The 23,223-nt window shown below is 29.4% G+C and overlaps 2 protein-coding genes and 1 non-coding gene across 14 annotated transcripts in view; 1 reads left to right on the top strand and 2 right to left on the bottom strand.

Annotated features, from left to right (window-relative positions):
- Positions 1-23,223, top strand: part of LOC143192067 (TOX high mobility group box family member 4-B) — a 434,710-nt gene that overhangs the window by 329,830 nt on the left and 81,657 nt on the right. For 2 of the 12 annotated variants that reach the window (XM_076397555.1, XM_076397541.1), the window contains exon 1: positions 21,348-21,399. The exons of the other annotated variants lie outside the window; for them this stretch is intronic. In XM_076397555.1, coding sequence (XP_076253670.1) covers positions 21,385-21,399 — 15 coding nt within the window. In that variant the 5' untranslated portion in view covers positions 21,348-21,384. Of the gene's footprint in view, positions 1-21,347; positions 21,400-23,223 lie in introns of those variants that run through there. 12 annotated transcript variants of the gene reach the window in all.
- Positions 1-23,223, bottom strand: part of LOC143192070 (ATP-dependent DNA helicase Pif1-like) — a 599,413-nt gene that overhangs the window by 539,247 nt on the left and 36,943 nt on the right. The window lies entirely within an intron of this gene.
- Positions 14,679-14,750, bottom strand: TRNAE-UUC (transfer RNA glutamic acid (anticodon UUC)). The gene has a single exon. It is a non-coding gene; the product is annotated as a tRNA-Glu (tRNA).

The following is a 23,223-nucleotide window of genomic DNA, read 5'->3' as shown; positions in this document are numbered from 1 at the left end:
AAACACTAAATTGTTTTTGATCCAATATTTTGAAAACAACTGTAGCGACCTTGAGGCATGTCGAATTTTACATCGTGGAATAACTGTCAACAAAGTACCCAGAAATATAATCCCAGATGTTGAACACGGGCGGGGTGCCAGCAGTGCCAATTAGAACCCGACAACGAATAGCTGGCGGCAACCCCGAGACGTTTATCTGGGATGTTATTGAAGGGTATTTTGGGTCATTCAGTACTCGACTAGCGTTTGGTTTAGACGTGCCACCATCGACTGCCCAAGCCTAGTCTCCAGGTAACTCCGCTGCCATCCTTTTTATCATTTGTATTTTTCACATTTTTTGATATAGCCAATAATTAACGGACACATAATGTAAACACCACTGTTTCATTTCGTTTTACCTCCATTCACCGAGCCACATAATTTACCCTAAACAACAAAAGTTGTGTCACTCTTAGCACAATAACCCACAAACTTATATCATGAAATTTTAACGACTTTCTTTTGAAGGATAGTACTAACTGAAAAACTGGTGAATGCAATAAAACTAGCGCCATCTATATGTTAGACCAGACACTTTTCAGCCCATGTGTTAAGAGTATCTATTAGGCCAATAAATTAGTTTTATATGATTTTTTAAAATGAAACTTTATTCTAGAAGTCTCTCGGTACACTGTAATTTATTCAAAGGCATATTGCTTATTCAGGTGTCTTTTGAGGTTATCCACGAATCAATCTTTAGGAGTTTATATTGCTCGATGATTGGAGGTAGAACGAAATAAAACTGTGATAGTTACATTATGTGACCGTTATTTACTGACGTCATCAAAATATAGAAAATATGATAGAGCAAAAAGGGAGAGCAGCGCTGGTTTACCTGAAGAGACACTTGGGCAGTCGATGGTGGTACATCTGTACTGAACGATGGTCACATGTGCAATATCTGGGATAATATTTTTCGGGTATTTTGTAGACTGTTATTGTAAAAGGTAAAATCTATCTACTTCAACGTCGCTACAAACCCATTTTTTACTCAGACAGGTTACACAGAGAAAGGTCTGGGGAATATGGCGGGTGGGATAGCACTTCATATTTCAATGTCTCCCAATGTATTCTCACTTGTTTTCCGCAGTAATCTTGTCCAAAAGTTCATAAACACGCTTGGCCTATCTTTTGAGTTCGCTACTACAATCCCGATTCCAACCCACTAATTGCACATTACAAGTCCCAAGAAGACTAACAAATATTAACAATTAAACAAACTAAAAATAAATTGGACAAGGACCGGTGGCCACCGTAAAATGTACTAATCGGTATAAAAGAATAATTAATTATTCTGGCATTTGAGAAAATTGACAATTAGTGTTACCAGGGTTTATCAGATTATAACTGTTAGATATGATATGTGCCTTCTTCTTAAGCTAATTATTTTGCATCTAATAATTCACTTAATTCAATATTCATGTTTATATTTCTGTAGGTTCAAGTATTAGTTAGAACTAGATAATATTTAGGTTATATTCCACTAGTATACCAGGTGTACCGGAAAGTCATTACCGGTGTTTCTAACACATATCGCTTGACTTAAGTATGCATTAATTATAATTTGACACATATGTCATTTTATTCTACTGACATAAATTTTCAATGTTATACATATTATATTTTGTGAAAGTAACACTACGTTCCTTTTCTTATTTAATCAAAAGAAAAAAACGTAAAAAATCATCGTTTACTGGTAGAAACGTACGATGATCATGTTCTTAAAAATATGTGAGGCGTGGTTTTGAAAATGCAATAGTGGTGATTTCGATATGCAAGAAAAATAGCGTTATAGTAGACCAAAAAGGTTTTAAGGATGCGAAATTGCAAGAGTTAATGAATGAATACTCAACCAAACTCAAAAACGATTGGCCGAAGTATTAAATGTAGCCCCAGAAACGATTAGCGATCGATTACGAGTAATGGAGAAAACACAAAAGATGGGAGGATGGATGCCACATCAATTGAATGACAGGCCAATGAAAAATCGATGTGAAATGCTGTTTGAAAAATATGATTGGAAGTCATTTCTGCACTGAATAGTGACGGGTGATGAAAAGTGGATTTGTTTTACCCTTAAAACCCTAATCGCGACAATCATGGTTATCACCTGACGAAGCCAACTACAAGGCCAAATCGTTTTGGTCGCAAAACATGCTCTGTGTTTGGTGAGACATGAGTGGCGTGATGTATTACGAACTGTTGAAACCTGATGAAACAGTTGAGACAGTTTATAGTGATCGCTACCAGCAAAAAATTATGAATTTGAAAACATGGATCAAACAGAATTGACCCGACACGGTAAAGTAATTTTACAGCACGATAACGCTCCGTTTCGTAGAGCAAAACTGCTCAAGGAAGCGTTGAAATCACTTTGATGTGACATATTATCGTACCAGCCGTACTCTACAGACCTTGTCCCGTCCCGCTATCAACTTTTAGCATCTATTGGACGCGCGCTTGCAGAGCAGCATTTCATCAATTTCGAAAAAGTAAGGAAATGGCTTAATGAATCGTTTTGCTCAAAGGACAAAAATTTTTTTTTGGGATGGCATTCACAAATTGCCTGAAAGTTGGCTAAGATGAATTGAATAAATGCATTTTTCCATTTTATTGAAAATTATGTAGTTTTTTTATTGAAAAAAAAACGGTAATGAGTTTCCAGTACACCTGGTATATATATATTATACTAATACTAATTAATTCCAGTTATTATGTGCTTTATGTGAATAAAACAACAATAAAACCAAATTAAATGCTGAATATTTGATCAATATGACATTAAAACAGTAACAATAAATTTCGAAAGAAACTTGGCAATAAGAATGAGAATACTTTAGCCGAGCACACTTTTTTTGGCGACCTTCCTACATTAAATATGCATCAAAATATATCCGCAAAGAACGTTTCACCGTTACACTGTGGGCAATTAATCACTGAAATGTGCAAATATTCATATTCGTTTTCGTTATTTTTTGCAATTTGGTTAATATGGCGCCATTCGGTTCTCCATGATCGCCCATTAAAGGTGATTTAGTAGCATATATTAGACGAGCATTATCAATAAATCATTTTATAGACGAACTTTTTCGGTTTTTTGTCGCCTCGTATTCGAATTTCCTAAATAAATATGAAATCAGGGTATGTTAAAGTAAAGTAGTGTAAATCGCAAGTATAATTGTAACAAAAACTTTAATTAATTGGTATTATATTCAAACTAATTTTAATATGAAGATAATAATAAGATTTCCATAATGGTCATAAAATCAGAATTTAAAAATAAGAATAATATATTCTTAATGTAGCAACAAAAAAAATAGTAACATTTTTGAACATTATTATTTTAGATGTGTTTAATCATATAAGTATAATTGTCATTTATAATTAATACACATAGCACATTGTTTCACCTTCCACAAAGCACCTCCTTTAAAAGCATTCAGACAATTCTCTCTAGAAATAACATTAAGAGCGACGATCTCTTCTTCTGCCTGGATTCTTCTCTTTGGTAAATAGCTAGGAATTATAATATCGTTTCCTCAAAAATCAAAGTTAAAAAAGTGTTCCAAAATAAGATATTGAGGATTCTGCATGTCCAATATTTTCAAGAAAAGTTTAAATGTATAATCAAATACATAGAAAAACAGAACCGTCATTAATATGTAACTTTACAAACGTAATTATCGAAAAGTCCATAACAGAAACTTCTGGCATCGATAATAGTTTAATTCAATCAATTTCCGGTCTGCTATCATAAGATTATATTGTACAATTTCCTATAATATGCCGATTGGCAGTTAAGAAAAGTTCTCATCCCGTTAATTATCATTACTATAGAACTATTAATGTAACACAAAATCTAAATATTCTAGATTTTATTGTTGTTTTAACTTGATCAATTGTACCGATCGTCTCGAAAAGAATGTACCGCTATTAGAAAAGGAAGACAATAAAGTTTATTCTTTTCTACGGTTTATTCTATGCTGGAGAGTGCGCATGCGCCAAATCTGAAGATATTTGTGGAGTAATGTACCCTGAGTAATAACGCTCGAGAAGCCAAGAGAGGTTTAAAAGAATATTTAATCCTGGATAATCATTATAAAAATATTTCACTACAATTCCTCATCATTAGAGTTGCGAATTAAACATGACGTATGTATATAGATAAACTTGAAACATGAATTATAGTATTGTATTGTATTATATCAGAAAGTAATTTTGTTACCTGCCAATACCCTCCCGCAGCTCTTATATATTATTATATGCCGAAATATTGAAACTCTAAAATGGGACATCCTATCTTACCTGCGATATTCTCCAGATATTGCTCCTTTGTTCCTCCTCACAGGTTCTGCTAAACAGCTGTTTAATTTTTATGAAGATATCAAAAATTGGTTTAAATCTCGGATATTCTCCAAAGAAGATGAGTTTTATCGATGTGAAATTATCATGTTACCCAAAAGACGGGCAAAGGACTAGTTTTTGTATAATAAATACTTCGATTTTAAAAAATAACAATTTGCGCCCTTAATGAAATATTCAGAATAGAGAAGTGGACTTGATTATATTATAAAACTGATAAACAACTACATAAAATTATATAAACCAACTAAACATAATACCAGTATAAAATCTGAAAAGCTGAAATATATCTATTAAACCGAATTGTATAGAGCGCGTTTTGTTGAGCCGGCTTTCAATCTAAACAAAAATATCTGCGATTTTAATTAAACTATTTATTTATATCCCAATTTGGCTTGTTCATTATATTATAATTTATAGCGAGTATTTAGCAATGAAATTAATGTTGTGGAATGAGCTATAGGCTAAAATTTATGGATCCGGCAAAATCTCATTAAGAATGAAGTTGTTGGGTTTGTTTTGGGGGGTCGTAAAGGGGCGGTGGTGGCGGCGACTTGGGGGTGCAACTCGACCTTAAAACAGGGTCGGCTTCGTGCTGAATATAATTTTTTGTATTAATTATAATTATGTTATTGAAGCGACAGAATTTGGTATGAATAACAGGTCAATTGAAAAGTCCCCGGCCTGCCATAGTAAAACACATTTTTTGGTAAAATTATTCTTTTTTTATCAACATAATTCCCTTCAAGGGTAATACACTGATTACAGCGACCCTACAACTTTTCGATACCATTTTTATATCTCAATTTCGACGTTACCTCTTCATTCGACGAAAATTTCTTTCCAGCTAGCATTCTTTTGAGATCTGAGAACCGGAAATAGCCGCTGGTGGTTAGATCTAGAGAATACGGCGAATGAGGAAGCAATTCGAAGCCAAATTCGTGGGTTTTTGACACGGTACATTATCTTGGTAAAGCGGCAGTTACTTTTCCTTTAAACGCGGCCGTTTTCGGTGATTTCGTCATTCAAATGGTCCAATAACGTTATGTAATAGTCGCTATTGATGGTCCTTCCCTTTCCAAGGTTGTCAATGAAAATTATTCCATGCACATCCCAAAATAGAGATGCCATAACCTTGCCAGTAGATTGTTGCGTTTTCTCACGATCTGGAGCGAGTTCATCGTGTGCACTCCATTCGGATGACTATCGATTGGACTTCGGAGTGAAATAATGGAGCCATGTTTCATCCATTGTCAGATATCGATGCAAAAACTGGGGTTTATTACACTTGACTCATCTTCAAACACTGCTGCGAATCATCAACTCGTCGTTTCTTTTTTTGGTTAAAGGTGAGCTCGCGCGGGACCCAGTTTGCAAAGAGCTTTCTCGTACCCAAATATTTGTGAATGATATGATTTATACAGTCAGTTCATATCTTTAAAAGTGTCTGCTATTTCCTTCAATTTCAATTTATGGTCATTCAAAAATCATTTTGTGGATTTTCGTCGGTAACAACCTCTTTTGGGCGTACACTGCGTTCACCGTCTTCGGTGCTCATTTCACCACGTCTAAACTTAGCATACCAATCCTTCATGGTTGATTTTCCTGGGGCAGTGTCCGAAAACTCGGCATCAAACCATGTTTTTGCTTCAACCGTATTTTTCCCTTCAAATATCAATATTTTATCAACACGCGAAATTCCTTTTTATCCATTTTTTTTTCACAATAAAAGTTGTTTCACTCAAAATGCTATAATTAACAGACTAATGATCCTACAGCTGTAAAATTTATACACGCATCTTTTGAGGGTGGAGGCAATACAACTGCTGGACACCGCGCAGGCTGTCAGGAGATTGAAGCGAACAAAATCATACGAACTTATATAAAGTGTATACATTTAGTGGAAACTATAGCTATAAGTTAATAATTAATAAATAATTACAATTTTATAATTGAGGAATACATATTGATGTGTTTTCTCGCACTCGTCTTGCTTGTGAATTAATCCAAATACATAGGAAAAGTAGTAATAAATTCATAAAGCGTATCTAATAAAGATGTTACAAAAAATATTTTGAGGGCTAGGGCTAACTAAAAAACATATGGTTTTAATTCTAGTAGTGCCATCTATGTATCGTGGACCGGGGACTTTTCAATTGACCTGTTATAACGACTATATTTAATCATGATCCATTTTATCGAATATAAACGTTTAACGTACATGTGTCAAGTAACAGCTGTTACAATTATTAGTATTTCTAAAGATATTTTGCTCGTCATGCCTTTCTTTAGCACACTAACATATTTATGCCGACGATAATTCCACCCACACTTGCATCTAATATTAATATTCTGATTTATTTTTGGCTTTTTGTTTATGTATATGGATTATTTTGCGAGCTTTATAATTTACTTCTACATATCATGTAGTACTAATATTTATTTATAATAAAAAACAGTTTTCAAAACATGTTCTATAGTTCTTCATTATTACATTCTAGTATTAATTCAGTTTTATGAGTTCAAGTCAATTTTTATGATATTGTTCTTTACTTTGCTAATCGGTGTTATTTTCAAATATATCTCTCAAAAATCTCCAATTTAAGATAATTTTTAGAAAACCGAATTTATTTATGAACATACTATTTCTCACTCGCACTTCAAGCTCCCGCCCGCCTCCATTTTTGATACTATTTTTGTAGGGTGATTTGATTTTAGTCACTTTTGGTGATTTTTTCGGCTGCTATTTACTCAACTAAAAATATTTTTGATCCATATATATAACAGTGAATCTATGTTTAATTATATTATATCATTGGTAGGTATGCATTAGATTCCAGAAGTCATACCGGTCTGACATCATTACTACCATTTTATATCAATCTCGAATGCCCTAACGATTTTAATAAACTATATCATCATATTATTTCCATTAAATCCTTGGAACTTTGGATTGGATTTAAATGAATAAAAGATTTTAAAAAGTGTATCTTTAAATACACAACATACAACAATACTTGGGGTGACCCAATATTATCAAAATTTAGAACATAATTTGCACTAAAGATCTAAATCACTTGATTTACTTATAATGGAACCTTAACTATAAAATATAATAATAAAAGTAAGTACACTTAATCAGACAAAAATTACTATTTTTTAAATAAAATGCTTGATGATTATATCTAGAGTATCTTTTCTTAATTGATATTTTTGAGGACTTAATATTTTTAATTAATTAATCCTAGTTATATTTCATGGCGTTCAACAGCTGCGATGGTCTCAAGGGAGTATTCATAATATTCTCAATTTCATTTTATGAATGATCAGAATTTGTCTGAAATGTCATAAATCAGCATTGTTTGTCTATTGGCTAAACAATCATGAAAAATTACTATAGATCATAATTAATACAACTTTCCTTCACAATGATTTTTCAACAGTGCAAATCTGCATAGAAGTGCTTAAATGCAAATATACCTTGCAAGATTCATCAATTTTACCACAATGATCAATTCTTATAATAAAAGCTCAATATGTATTCCTTGTTTTTTTATTCGATAATTTATTCGTAAGAATATTCGCTGTAGCATATGTATTGTTGTATTTTTCCTAATTATCATCAGTTTTGATCACAAATAAAAAAGCCTTTGCATCACAAAACTGACTTTAATATGCTGCTTATCTCAAAATGATAACAATATAATTGTAAACAAAATGCACTATAGAAAATTGGTAACTGATTTTTGTTATTTTTATTTGCCAGACCACATACTCGATTTGATACCGTTGGGCTATTTTTAATTAGAATATTTTTTTAATAAATATTTCTTCAACGATTCATAGACAATAATCGATCGATATTCATAAAATAGTCACCGAAAAATAAAAGAATAGGCTATTGCCAAAATAACCATTTAAGTGAAGTGAAATTGTGTTTCATAAATTATAAAATGCTGTACTCTTATGAATAAAGCAACAATTACTTTCAAGTGTTTGCAGATATAGTTTTAACCGCTGACGAAAACCAATAAATGGCCCACTCTATATCAGGAACAGAATAAGTTCTCGGAGAACTATGTTGATCGCTTTTATTTTGGAATATGATTAATCTTGTTTTGTTGTAAACAATAATTTTGATATAAATAGTTTCGATGGCATTGAACATTTTTATATAGTTTTATAAATAGAATAATATATTCATGGACGCAAAACTCAATATACATTATATCGATTAGAAAAGTATATATTTTAAATTTGGATAATGCTTCAATGGTTAATGCGAGTTAAGGGGGAAATGTTGATCACATATTCAATTCGTTCGTTCACTCGATCAATATACGGATTTAGTAGTAAAACGTGCACTGAAGCACTGAAGTGTGCAAGATTGAAGTACAGTATCCACTTTGATCTTTACAAAATTCAATCAGTGAAAGCTTTAAATGAAAATCATAAAATTTTAATTAGATAAACTTCAGTGAAAAAATCTATTTAAAATATAAAATCCAACTAATCCAAAAGAGAGACATCAAAGAGAGTTACCAACTCCAAAGGAAGTTACATAGGTGTTTTTATTCTTACGGTTAAAGGTAGGTATGTCGGCGCGGCGAAAAATATCGAAATTTTAAAAAATATCGATATATATTTTAAAATAAATATCGATATATCGGCAAGCATAAAATATCAATACTAAACCACGCAAAATTCACTTACTAATCGAAAGGCAGAAATTCCACAACAATAATTCGATACTCTCCTTCAAAAACCCTAGATTTTTAATATTAATATTTTACTTTACAACTAAAATTTTCTCATTCTCTCATTTACAACTATCAATACTTCTATGGAATCAATATTGGGAGGTGAAAAACATTAACAATTTATACAGAAAGTAAAAAATCAGCTGAAGTTATAAATATTTATGGTAAATAAATACTTATAAATACAAAATATTGTATTTATATAATGAAATTATGTTAACAGATAAATAAAACCACTAAATGCATGAATCCGCCATGAACAAACAGTAATCAGAGCAAATTACGTAAGGGTAAAGTCATGGCTGCTATGAGGATATCAAAAGCATCAAAAATTATCCCTATTTAAAAAATATACTTTATACATTAATTATCCAAATAAAAAGTCACTGATCTGGAAATTATAACTTTTTTTGAAAAAATATTTTTTTTTAATATATTTTCTATATTTGAAAAAATATTTTTTTATCAATTTTATAGATTCTACATTTCCACAACAATCTTAAGACACAAATGTCGCTTATTTTTTCATTTTATCTGCGTTTCCACACACTATAGACTTTAAAATTCATAATTTTGGTCTTAAAAGCTTAACTTCATGGTGTAGTAACTGTATACTGACGTCATATAATAAAAGCGTTTTTTCCTTCCTTTCTCTCCTGCCGAAATAATATATTTTTATGAACTAATACATATATTAGTATATTATAGAATTACATTTCAAAATTGGCGATAATCTAAATTATTTTTATTTTATTTAAAACAAAAATAATTATTTAAAAGTATTAATATTAATATATAAAATATTAATATATAATAATAATAATGTTTATTTTATTTAAAATATTTTGAAATTAGTGTTTTTCCATGTAGTGTATTTAGCCTACATACATAAAGTGAACTACATACTAATATGAAGCATTTAAGCTTATCAGTTTTAACTAGTTTAAATATTTACTGAACATGTGCAAATTCTATACGCAATAAACATGAAACTTAGTATCTATAATAAAGTTACAGAACACAATATGAACAATCCAACTCTGCAAGTATCACGCTGCTTTAATATGTGAAACATGTAATTGATTTTATCACAGTTTATCCATTATTACCGCCCTATCGAAGTAATATCTAGTAAACGGCGCCTATGTTGGCTAGAATTTCCACCCGGTCCCCTCACCCCCGGATGTTATGCAATCGATATGGAAATTTGAATACTTCGAATTGTACGCCAAAGAATCCAGTATTATAGCAAAGTCGCCCATTGAATAGCCCCCCTCCCGCCAAACTCGACGCCAATCCAAATAAAACTTTGAAATGAAATTTCCTTGTTATTTAATTAAATGGCAGTAGTTCTACTTAATTAATTACAGTTGCTAAGATTTATTCCTGTATATGTGTATACTTCTTAGTTGAAGGAAAGACGTTGGAACTCTGTACGGATCCAAATATCTGTTAGATTTGGTAATTTTCTCTCTTGATTGATTTTTTGTATTGTTCATATTCAATGTCTTTTATATTGACGTTTATCTGTCGTATCTTATCTAGATCTAGCTTCTCTGTTATCTGTTGGTACTCCTAGTTGTTGAAGCAGTAAAATCCGCGTTGTATGCTGAAAATTAATTCACAAAAAAACAAACGATTATTTTCTATTTACTGAAACCAATTTGCTGGTTAAAAAAGTTCCCATTCCATAGCTATACAAAGTGACATAGCTTACTTCGCCTCATTTCAATCGATGCCAGATCAAATCCAGCAAGCCACTGCTAAGGGTTACGTCGTATTGAGAGTACTTTTCATTGTAGATCACGCTAAACTACACCCCGTTTTTTTATATAGTATGCACTGTATGATCGCGTTACATTAAACCGACTAAGATCAATAAACTGTAAGTGTCCAAAATAAGATGTTGAAAATGCTTTCAATGTCCCGTGATATATCAGAATAATTTAATACATCGAGAGATTAATACTAATAATTAGAGTAATCTAATAGTACAATTAGTAACTGAGTTCACAAGAAAAATCACGTAAGAGTTTATAAAAGGAAACTCCAGCATCAGTAATAAATCAATTTGGTCCACTGGGAACACTGCTACCATAGCTATGTTGCATAATTTATAGCAATATACTGATTTATAATTAGGAAAGGTATTTATATCATTCCCGAGTTAATGTTATCCAGAAATTAATAAACGCGCTTGATTCATCCCTTTATTCTATCCGATAAATTGCACACTACAAGTCTGAATAACAAGACTCAAAAGAAAAATCTTGCTTATGTTACTAAGTAATGATCAATTCCAATTTCTGCTCTTCGTCTTAGTCTTGTATTTATAACTTTTTCCGGTTTCCCGTCCCTACTAATATATAATCTTTGATGGGAACCTCTTGGTGGTGAGTATTCTGGGATCTGACTAGAACCTTCGATAAAGTATTGCATAGTGGCGTGACAATTTACAATAATATACACATTTGTAATCAAGAAAGGTGTTCATACCATACCCGGGTTAATTTTGTGCAAAAATTAACAAATGCTCTTGACATGATTCATTGACAATTTTGCTCCTGTTTTCGCTCTCTACCAATACATAGTTTATGAAGAATTCTTCCTCTTTTTGCATATCTTGTATTATGATTCTATTATGATACTTATGATTTTTATTAATATACATACTTTTAATATATAAAATTATATTATTATTTTTATTTAATTTTTCTTTCTAAACTTTTCGGTTTTCTCATGCGTTCTCTATGTTTCTTGTTCCAACTTTTAATTTATCATACATCTTACTCCGGCCAATATTTTCTTTGATCAACTTTACTGTAAATAAAAGTATACCTTTTACTCAGTATTGTCTCTTATTTTGTCTTTTCAGTTACTGCTGGTGTATGTAACTCATTATGCTCAAGAGATTTCAGTGGGCGTTTTTGTCGAAACTAGATTTTTCGGGACGACTGGCATGGTGTCTCAAGTTTTACTAAATCTATTTACTTGAGATTTGGTGTAAGCCTTCTATATAAATTATTTTATGGTTCTATGTTACCACATAAAAGCTCTGACAAAAATAGATTTCTACTAAATTTTGAATCACTCAGAAATGTTAAAAAGGGGTAACAAAATGCTTCCTTTTATCAAGCATCCCTAATTTTTTAATTAATTTGATTAAATTAACTTAATTAAACCGTCTTTAAACTAGAATACCCCCTTAAATATAAATTATATTCAAGAGAAAATAAATCTATATGACAATTCACTGTATTAAATGCAATTTGAAGCAAATGAAGTTACTAATAGAATTCTTATTTCTATGTATATTCGTATATACCACTATAGCTCCATTTTAATATATATATATATATATATATATATATATATATATATATATATATATATATATATAATACAATATAAACTTGGTCGTTGATAAAATAAATATCTTTAATCAGTTTTATATATATAATATATTATATGCAATAGCAACATTATGTTTTTTAACCTAAAACAAATGCAAATCATTCGTCATTGTACATATTTTTATCATACTGGTAGAATTTTAAATTTATTTAGTTCTTCCTCATTTTAAGAGTTAAAAAACATAAACGAGGACACATAAAACATAATCGACGTCAGACTATAACGTTAATATAAAATATTTATGCTTTGCATAATCACTTGCAAAGTCACTTGATAATACATCTCCATCTGGCTCAATGGCCATGGTAAGACTAATCTGAATTGAAAATGTTATTCTTTAATTTAGAATTCGTTAATCTTCACATTTTAAAACCTTAATAAATAAACACACTAATAATCGTACATGTTATACGTATTTTACGTAAAATAAACTTACAACTGCAACTAAAATATCATAAAAGCAATATATCTAATACGATAAATTTATCATGAACGTCAAACTGTGACTCTAAACAATGCAGTATGGCTGCAACATCGCTATCCTGAAGAAAATCATATATCCCAAGAACCATTAGCCAGGGTCTAGACCTCTATATCTTTTGAAAGAAATTTGCCATTCAAGATATATTCAGACAAATATCAAAAATATAACACCCTCCCAAAGAATAAATACATAAAAAATATCAACAGACCCAAATATGCATAACAATCATCATTGACTATTAAAACGTCACGAACACTATTTATTATTTCAAGATAGAGCTACGGTTTTCACAAAATGCCATCCAAAATATGGGACATATATAACTGTTACGAAATAATGAATGCATTTTGAGCTATTTTAATTCAAAAATTTAAAACATACATTTATATTAAAAGTAGTTAGAAAACATTAAAGAGGGATGTTTGGGGTTAAAAACAGTCCCTTAAATACTCTGGCCAAATTCCAATAATTACTAATATTAATAACACCAACTTGAAACAAACTATTTATTTTTAATTAGTTAATAGAGCATGTTAATTAAATATTTTCTTTCAAAAATATTTTATTTTTTGTATTTATACAAAACATTAAGTACAAGACATATAGTAAATAATAAACTATATTTTTAATATTAGGAATAAATAAAAGTTCTTAAACATAATTCAGTTAGTAACAATTATCCTTTAAAATATTTTAGTACGCTCTAAATTGAAAGAATTGGCTACTAAAAATAAGAACGTTAACAAAACATGTGTTGTAATGGAGATCTAATGAAAAACATGTGCTTATGTACGCAAACAAAACAAAACGATACCATATGCATATTTTAGTTGGTTTTGCGGTTGTTATTCAAGAAAAACTACCAGAAAATCGATAAATTAATTACCGCAAATAATCGGCCACGCCTAATAACTTTAGTCATACCTTCAACACCTTCAGGTTAAGTAATAAAATCCGTTCAGTGTTCAAGGACAAACCACGGATAATACGGAATTAAAAGCAGAACCGATGAAAAATCAGACATTATATTGAAAACGGTATTCGTTATTCATTTTGTATGTGAAAAAAATGCAAATTGAAATTAAAGTTTTTACGTTCATTATTTTATCATCATAAGACTGCACATAATCTCCTCAACTCAATACATAAATCTCTTTAATCCGACAGTATAGTTTAATAACATAAAATAAACTGTGGGAACTGTAGAAAAAAATCGTTATGCAACATTATATCCCATACAAAGATTACGGGCTGCTATATATTCTTATTTCTTTAATATAATAAGGAATAATGAACGTGGAAGAGTAACATCCACAAGCTGTTGTATTTTTTAAGAAACCTATTTAAAACACATCAAAACTATTGGTTAGCAAAGGCCAGGGTTTTTATATCACTATTATCATATTTATTTCAATAGTTTTTGATTCACTGAAGGATAAACCAGATTTAATGTTTTTTACAAATGCTGTTTGCAGTCCGTTTGATATGGATTATTTTACGATACAATGATTTTACTAGTATCAGTCCTGATGAAGAACGATTTTTAAAAATAATTTATTTTTATCTATGATATTTCTTCTATTATTTAAATACAATTTGCTAAAAAATAAAAAAAAGTTTTCCGATACCGGGAATCGAACCCGAGCCTCCTGGGTGAAAGCCAGGTATCCTAGCCACTAGACCATATCGGATGTGTTAGAATGTATTTTGGTTCTTATATATAACTATCATATACAATTTATTATTCTAAATAACATTTTATATTTAAAGAATAATTCATTGTACCAATATTTTAAAAAAAGATCTATATAATCAGCAAGTTTTCATGCGTATATATATTATTTTATTACAAAACTCTACGTGCGATTAATTAATGAATTGGAAAATAGTGAATACAAAAATTTAACATACTTTTTGTAACATAATTCGAGAACTGTAATGTACGGTCATAATCGAACATCACACTAACTCATCCCTTCGCAAGGGGTAGTATGATTATCAAATTGTACAACATTACGGCTGTTTGGTTCCCCTTGTCTCCTGTCATATTATGGGCTGGATGATTGACATTAAGTAGACCAGCGCTATACATTGATTTAAGCGGTCTTTTCATGTGCTTTTGTTTTCTTTAGGTTTACAATAGAGTAACAATGCCTCAGATCCATAATATGTTATTATAGCAGGGTCGGATTAAATGAGAATTTTAATTTTTTAATTTTTTATTAATATTAACTAGAACATCTAACAATTTCTAGTGATTCAGTATGAAAAATTGCTCGAAAATGTTTATAAATAATTGGGAGTTAACTCATCAACAATCTAACTATTATTAACAATGATAAACAATTGAAAAAATTGATTCCAAAACGTATCGAAACCCCGGATTATTGAAAGGCGTTTTTAACAAAAAAGAAAGAAGTATTTGCATTTCATTATCACCATAAATGATCTATTAATATAAATCCAAGCGTAGAATGTCATGAGTTAAGACCAAAAAAATATCAACATCTTCAAAGCGAATTATCTAGTCATGCCTAAATTATATTTGTTAGACCATAGTAGAAGATCGCTACCGAATATAATTAATGAGCTAGAAGCTTCCATTGAATGACGTAGTGCCAGAACACTCTGAAACACGGAAGCAGATTATTCTTCAACGTGATAATGTCGACCCATACGTTTCAAAAATTATTTTCTAGTATTTCAGTCACTTATGAAAAAAATTAAGAATGGGTCACTTCATGGATTGCTAGAGACGAGGATATTAATGTATTGATAAATATTTTCTCTATGGAATTTTTAACAGTTACTAATGATAAAACATGACAAGGAATTTATTTTTTAAATAAACCAAAAACGAAATAGTTGTACCCAAATCGTTCATTGATACAATGGACTTAGTACTCTTTAAACTCGTTTCTATTTTGGTCAAGTAACTGGATTCTTTCAACATAAACATGATTATAAAAAGAAACTTCCTATTTTTGTACAGTGTGTTCAATAACATTACAAAATGTTAAAAATACATCTAGTATCTACATTTGAAATATTAAACTATTGTATATATGTTATATATGTATAAATATATTACTTCTACTATATGTGCATTATTGTATATATTATAGAACAGGTTGTAAACAGAAGGGGCAAGGTCTGGAGCATTTGGTGGGGGGAGTTGCACTTCCCATTTTAACCTTTCCAAGTATGTTTTCACAGGTTTTGCAACATGTGGTCAAGTGTTGTCATGTTGAAAAATAACTTTGTCCGTTTTGTTTGTTTTTTTTTTTGTTCACACTTCAGCATTACACATGCTGAAAAGTAATGCCAGTAAGTAAAGGTTCAACATGATGTTGAATGGTATTGGTACCCGATAGGATTAAATACACAGTATCACCATATGTTGTAAATCCTTTAAAATTAATTTATAGGTCTATAAAATAGTATAGAAATTTTTCACAAAAATGTTAACTTTTGGTTATTAATTTCAATCGTTGTAATGAAATAAATATTACCTTAAATAATGTAAATGCATAAAACAAATTTTACAGTTTATGTGATGTAAAAAAAGTGTTAATAATCCACGTTCAAATGAAACAAACTTTTTTTTGAATCATCAAAAGCCCGATGTAATCTTGTACCGCCATAGAACGAATTTGTTCTGGAAAAATATGTTAAATGTTGTAATGGAGTAGAGATAAAAAATATTTGCATAATATAATATTCCTCATATTTAATCAGAGAGCAGTAAATCATCCTCCTCAAACACACAATGATAATGACAAAACCTCCAGAAATGTTTACCCGATCTTATCATTATTTCAATTGAATTTTATATTGTAGGTTTTAAGATTTACATGATTTATGATCGTTTTATTGTCGTTTTATGTGTTTGTCCTCATTTAGAAAGTAACAATACGAAATTTAATAAAATTATTTTCTCTTATTCAAAACGTAGTATTTGTTTTAAGATAACTCCACTTACATAGTTATTTGGAAGAATTATTGTTAACAATGGACACAAAATTGTTATTTCTAATACTCAAAATCGATATATTCAAAATAATTCAAGTATTATATCAATATTATATTAAAGTGTATATAAAAAAAATATAAATTATTATATATATATACATATATATATATATATATATATATATATATATATATATATATATATATATATAAACATATAGTAATACAAATCACCTACGATCAACAAAAGAGATGACACCAGTCAAGTATACAAAGTTAAATATAATTATTTAATTAATTAAATTAATTGTTAAAATACTTTATTTCGAATATTAATTGTATGTATATATAGGCTCTGTGATACAGAATAGTACTTAAAATAGAATTTCTTGCCCTTCTCAGTTTTATGTACTATGTATTTTGTGTATAATGGCTAGTATTCATAGGGGATTATCACCTCAATTATAGAGGTATTATTTTAAGCTATGAAGACTTCCTCAACTCCCATTTTAGACACAGGATGACACTATTTATCAATTCCTGACTATAAATGGAACTTGTCTTTTTCACTATGACTCCAAATCAAGAAAATGGGACCAGGAGAAAATGTTAAAGCCAAATTTAGAAATGTAAAAGATATGGTGTTGACAAATTACCTTCAACGTGGCAAAACAATAAACCAAAATTATCTATTATTATAATGTTTTGGTCTAATTAGATCTAAATCTTCGTGAAAAACCCATTACCATGTTGCGTTCACTTCACTTTTTATTATATTCTCTCAAGTCACGTGTCTATTCCACTCATAATTTAGGTTTTATATTATATTATAAACCACTGGAATGGTTTCAAACTATTGAACAAATATACCATTTTAATTTCCACGTTTCTTCGTATTAACGTACCGTATTTTCTTCCAAAACTAACTGTGCATATTTTTCTTGAGGAAGTCAACTAATGTCTTCTTTATATTTTTACTTAATAACTTTATTTTTCAATCCGCTTGCTATATCATATGCAACTAGGTTAATATTTTTTTCATGCATTTCAACAAGATGCACGTATTAACATTATATATTTTTATTGTATTTTTTGTTAATTATACCTATATATTTTGTTGTACAATTTTACTTTATTATTGCTATTATTGCTCAATTTATTTGAAACATATGAAAATAATTTGTATTTGAATATTTACTATATTCAATGAATCTAATAGAAAAATTAGATAATTTTAGATATCAGTTAAATAAAACTTAAGGAAAATATTATTAAACTTATTAAGCTACGTACCAGAAATGTATTATCCCAGAATCTATTCTGCTGTTTATGAAGTCTGATTTGTTGTGATTGACGTGTTGTTGTTTTAGGAGATTTGTAATATATAAAGTGTCTGTTTAAACCTTTAAAGTGATGCACCTTACAATAATATTTGTGTGTTGCTTGAATTCCAATTATCAATTAAAAATAAAATATTAGTCCATCAATAAGTCTAATATAAACATACTATCTTCAAATGTAGTGTTGTATCAAGAAAATTAATTCAAATTATCTTCCAGTACCCTGAAATTGGATTTTAAATAATGGTTTTAACTCTTTGTGGTTATTAAGATATTGAAGCGTAAAGAAATCATGACATTTAACTAAAGTAGGGATGTTGGCCACCGAAAAAAATATCGATATTTCGATATATCAATATATCGGAGAAAAAAAAATTCATATATTTTTTGCAACACGTATTAAAAATATCAGTAGTTTCAAAAAATATATCGATAGTTTCAATAAAAACTAAAAATAGTCAATATTAGCCTAAAAATATTAGCGATATTTTTTATGGACTTTTAAAATTCAGTAGTAATTCACCTTACAATTAAGTACTAATTTATTAAGAATTATATTTAATTTATTTTGAAAAAATATCAAAAAATATCGGTTAAAAATATATTGATATATCGGCCAAAAATGTATCGATATTTTTTTCAGAAGATATCGATATTATTTCTGCATCCCTAACCTAGAATCATAAGAGAGATACTCATTTTTTAAACTATCAAATGTTAGTGCTAGAACTAACGAGATCCATACGTACTAAATTAATATAATAATTTTAAATTTCCGTAAATTAGGATAAAAGTCCGAAGCTAATCCGTATTAATTTAAATAACATTTTAAAACATTTTCGTAATAGAAACAGTTTCTAAATATCACCACAAATACCAGGAAAACATATCATGACTATAATTAAACTAAATATGTAATACTTGTTAATCAAAGTTGTATTACTTATGTACATATATAACCGTAAAGAAAATAAACAAACTTTAACCATATGTAGATTTCCATGAAAATCTATTTTTGTATAATTTTGTTTATAACAAACAGTATAAATATTTTCAGGAAAATATGAAATAGTTTTCTAGAGCTGAATTTTCGATAGCAGACATTTCGAAACCCTTCTCAATCCATCCCTGTAGGTTATTAGAGCGGCATTCATTCACCACCCCCCTAAAAAATAACGAGTATTATAACCTTCTGTTTGGTTTTAATATAAATATAGCGAGGGAATCGTTAGAACCGTTTGTACAGAGTATTATAGATAAACAGCGAAAATGGTCCAATTGTTTTGCTGCTGTAGTAAGCCGAGCGTGTAAATTTGTGATCATTGTACCACGTCGAATGATAATAAGATAAGCTGTGCTATATTGAAGTTCTGTTCTGAGTGGTAATAGCACTAGTTACAAGGGCTATTGAGTAAGAGCTTTCTTTAAAATGGTCTTTAGGATTTAACATAATAATCGAGGAAAAATGCTTTTGAAATAATACATGACAATAGCAGAAAGCAAGAGTTTTAACGTAGGTTGAAAAATACCAATCTGACTTACAAATTAATCATTTAATGCATATCATTAAATCTATATATAACAGGCTGCTGACTGTGAGATGTCGTGGGCGAAGTGTTTGCATTATAAGGGTTTCATTTATTTTAAAAATATTTTGGTGCGGTGAAATTGTCTCTAGAATCGTTATGATTTTTTCATAACATGAAAAGTTAGTCACTTCCAAAAGAGGATTACAATGGTTTTAACAACATTAAATATCTAAACAATGATAACAGGGATATACGCTACGATAACATATCCTTATAACAATATACGTTTAATCAAAAGATTGACTCATCATTATCATCATTATCCTCAAAAATTATGAAGAAATCAGATTAAGATAAAAAGTTAGAAGGGTACGACACAAAACCAAAAATACTACAGGCAAAAGAATGTTTAATAGAACCAATAATTAGATTGACCAATAATTGACAACCACCTCAATATTAAAAGGGATCCTAGACTTGATTATATTTCACCTTGATTATTGAAAGAGCTGCCACGAAAACCAATCATCCTGTTAACATGTATATTTATTGCCTGTTTGAAACTGTGTGTGTATGTGACTTTACTCCGAATATTTAATGTAAGATGTAATAAAAAGTATCATCATCACCGTTTACCATTATTTGACTAGCACTCGGAGAGAGAAAGAGAAAATGTCGAAAGAAAGAGTCCACTGTAGCAAAAAGATCTCACCACCACTGAAAATCTGCTACAGATCTGCTACTGGCTTTGTTGTTAACGTTCTATTTTTATATCTCTATCTATCATTCTATCATCTACAAAATGTCTTTTAAAGGCACAGGTTACAACATTTTTGTCATATAGCAGGCAGAATTTGAATTACTTAAAAATACAAGAAATAATTATTGGTGATTTCAAAAAAAGTAATTTAATCGAAATAACTCTACTAAACTATTTAATATAATACATATTAAAAATAAAATTTTCATGTTAGTTCTTGCACATATAACATAAAATCTCACAAATAAAAATTAATTATAAATAAATTATTACGTTTGCACCTTTCGAAAAACTATAGTAAAAGTTGAGAGCAGTAAACAGCAGAGAGGCAATATTTCCCCCTATTTCGCAAGCTGCTACAAAGAGGTGATTCAAAGATGAAATAACCACGATTAATTTAACCAAAGTATTCTTACAGGGTATAATCCTGCACTGTAAATGTTATAAAAACAAGAAAATTGTGTGGTATGAAAATTGAAACAAAATTAAACGAAAATTAATGCAATAAAAAGTCAGAGATTGGAGATTATATCTACAAATAAGAAATATTTGTAGATGTAATATTTATATATAGAAATTTAAAGCCGCATTTTTAGTATTCAAGTCTTTCGAAGTGTAATTAACAAGTTTTAAAATTTATTTTATTATTTTTTTGAAATTAATTTAAATCTTTTTATTTCAGGTAAGGTTTTACATATTTTTCGTAATATTATCCTCGTAAACTATGTCCCAGCAACTGGTAAGTACAGTTTTGTATTTATATACTTCAAGAAATAATTCGAAAATATTTTGAAATTAACATATCTTAATAGTTAAACTATTAGGAGCACAATTCATTTAAACTGGACATCTATCACCTTCAAATATTAGCGATTTTGTATCAGCATCAGATATTGTTTTCCTTTTCCTTCCTATCCTTTTTTCTATTCGAATTTATCCGCTTAAGAATTATCAACATTTGTTTCACTTACAAATTTGAAAAAACCAGCTGATCAAACACATCCAGTGATTTTAAAAATATACAGTGATCAACAAACAGGTAATATTTATAAATGTAAACGAGTGTCCAATTCTGTTCAAATTTATATCTAGTGTTTCTTTTACAGTAAAATAGGGTATTTACTACATGAACAATATTATACTATATTTTGAAGATTTCTTGGTACAATATTCAATACAAATTATTTAATTGTCAGTCAAAAGATAAGAATAAGATATAGATAATTTGTATCGCATTCTAATAAAACAGTTTAGTTTCTGTAACTAACCATTTAATCAGCCAAGAATGACACAACAAATTTCGCAATAAGCAGCTTTTTGTCAATGTTGATTTTATCTTAACCGACTTAATTTAAGTTCGCTGTATTATAAAATGAACCTTATTGAAATAAAAAAATTCGTAATTAGTCCGAAACAAGGTATGTTCGCAACGTATTTTGATTAAATCTAGTTTAATTATACTAATCAGAAATAGCTGTAAATATAAGCAAATATTAAATAAATTACGAAATGTAATGTATATTAATTATGTACGTTCTAATATCTCATGATTTCTATATATAGGAACTGTATTATTCAATTTAGGTTTTGGTATTTTCAAAAACAAGCATTACATTTCAATACACTTCGATTTGAATGCACTTCTGTTTCAATGGATAGGAAATTTTCTGAATATTTGTGTGTCCTATTAACCTTTAAAATTATTAGGTCACAGCAACTATCTCCATACAATAAGAAATATTGGTTTGTTACTACTATTTCATTAAGGCAAATTTATCATATTTAATGGTTATATTCGTTTGCTACTTAAAATGTATGCTAGTTAATATGTATTTATTCTGTTTTATTAAAAACAGTAAATAATGTAGTTCATAACTTCAAATACCTCACTTGTTCATTCAGCTCAGTTTATTTGTTATAGATATTTTATGTTCTATTATTACCCTCAAAAAGCCTCCAAAGTACCCCTTTACGAGCTTCCGACTGATTAAATTGGTTTTCCACGAAATTACTGTTGATGGTGAGAAAAAACCGGAACTCGCAACTTGGAGAATAAGCTTGAAGATTAAGCTATTGAAGCAATTACTAGTTTGCATTGAATTTAGCGATGATGTTCAGAAAATGTGCTATCTTTATGAAAAATCTTATTTTATTTTCTAAACCGCAACTTTTTTCATGATTTTTTGCTAGCTTTACCATTATGGACATATCACTGTCTCTATCACATTATTGAAAATAGATTGAAAAGTCGAAATGTCTAATTAAAACCCTTTCTTAACTTATTGTATTGATTCAGGAGGATCTAAACTCTTAAACTAAATTAAATTAAAATTAAGCATAGATAATCTTCAACCTTACGTTTCACCAACTTTACTTTCCATCCACACTTTAATAACTGCCTTTTCTCACTAACACAATCATTTTTTCATTTTTATAGCCGCTGATATTCAAATATTGAATTTCGAAATCAAGAGTTTCTATCAACTGCTCCAGAACTTAACCAGCAAATAAGTGATTGAGTTGATTTTGTCGTTGCAGGCCTAAGTATCTTCACAAAGTTCTT

Source organism: Rhynchophorus ferrugineus, unplaced genomic scaffold (genome assembly GCF_030347505.1).
Source record: "Rhynchophorus ferrugineus isolate W39M unplaced genomic scaffold, kcgeb_rfMv2 rfM2, whole genome shotgun sequence".
Lineage (NCBI taxonomy): Eukaryota > Metazoa > Arthropoda > Insecta > Coleoptera > Curculionidae > Rhynchophorus > Rhynchophorus ferrugineus.
The sequence above is the reverse complement of the archived record's forward strand: the minus strand, read 5'-3'. Positions and strand labels throughout refer to the sequence as shown.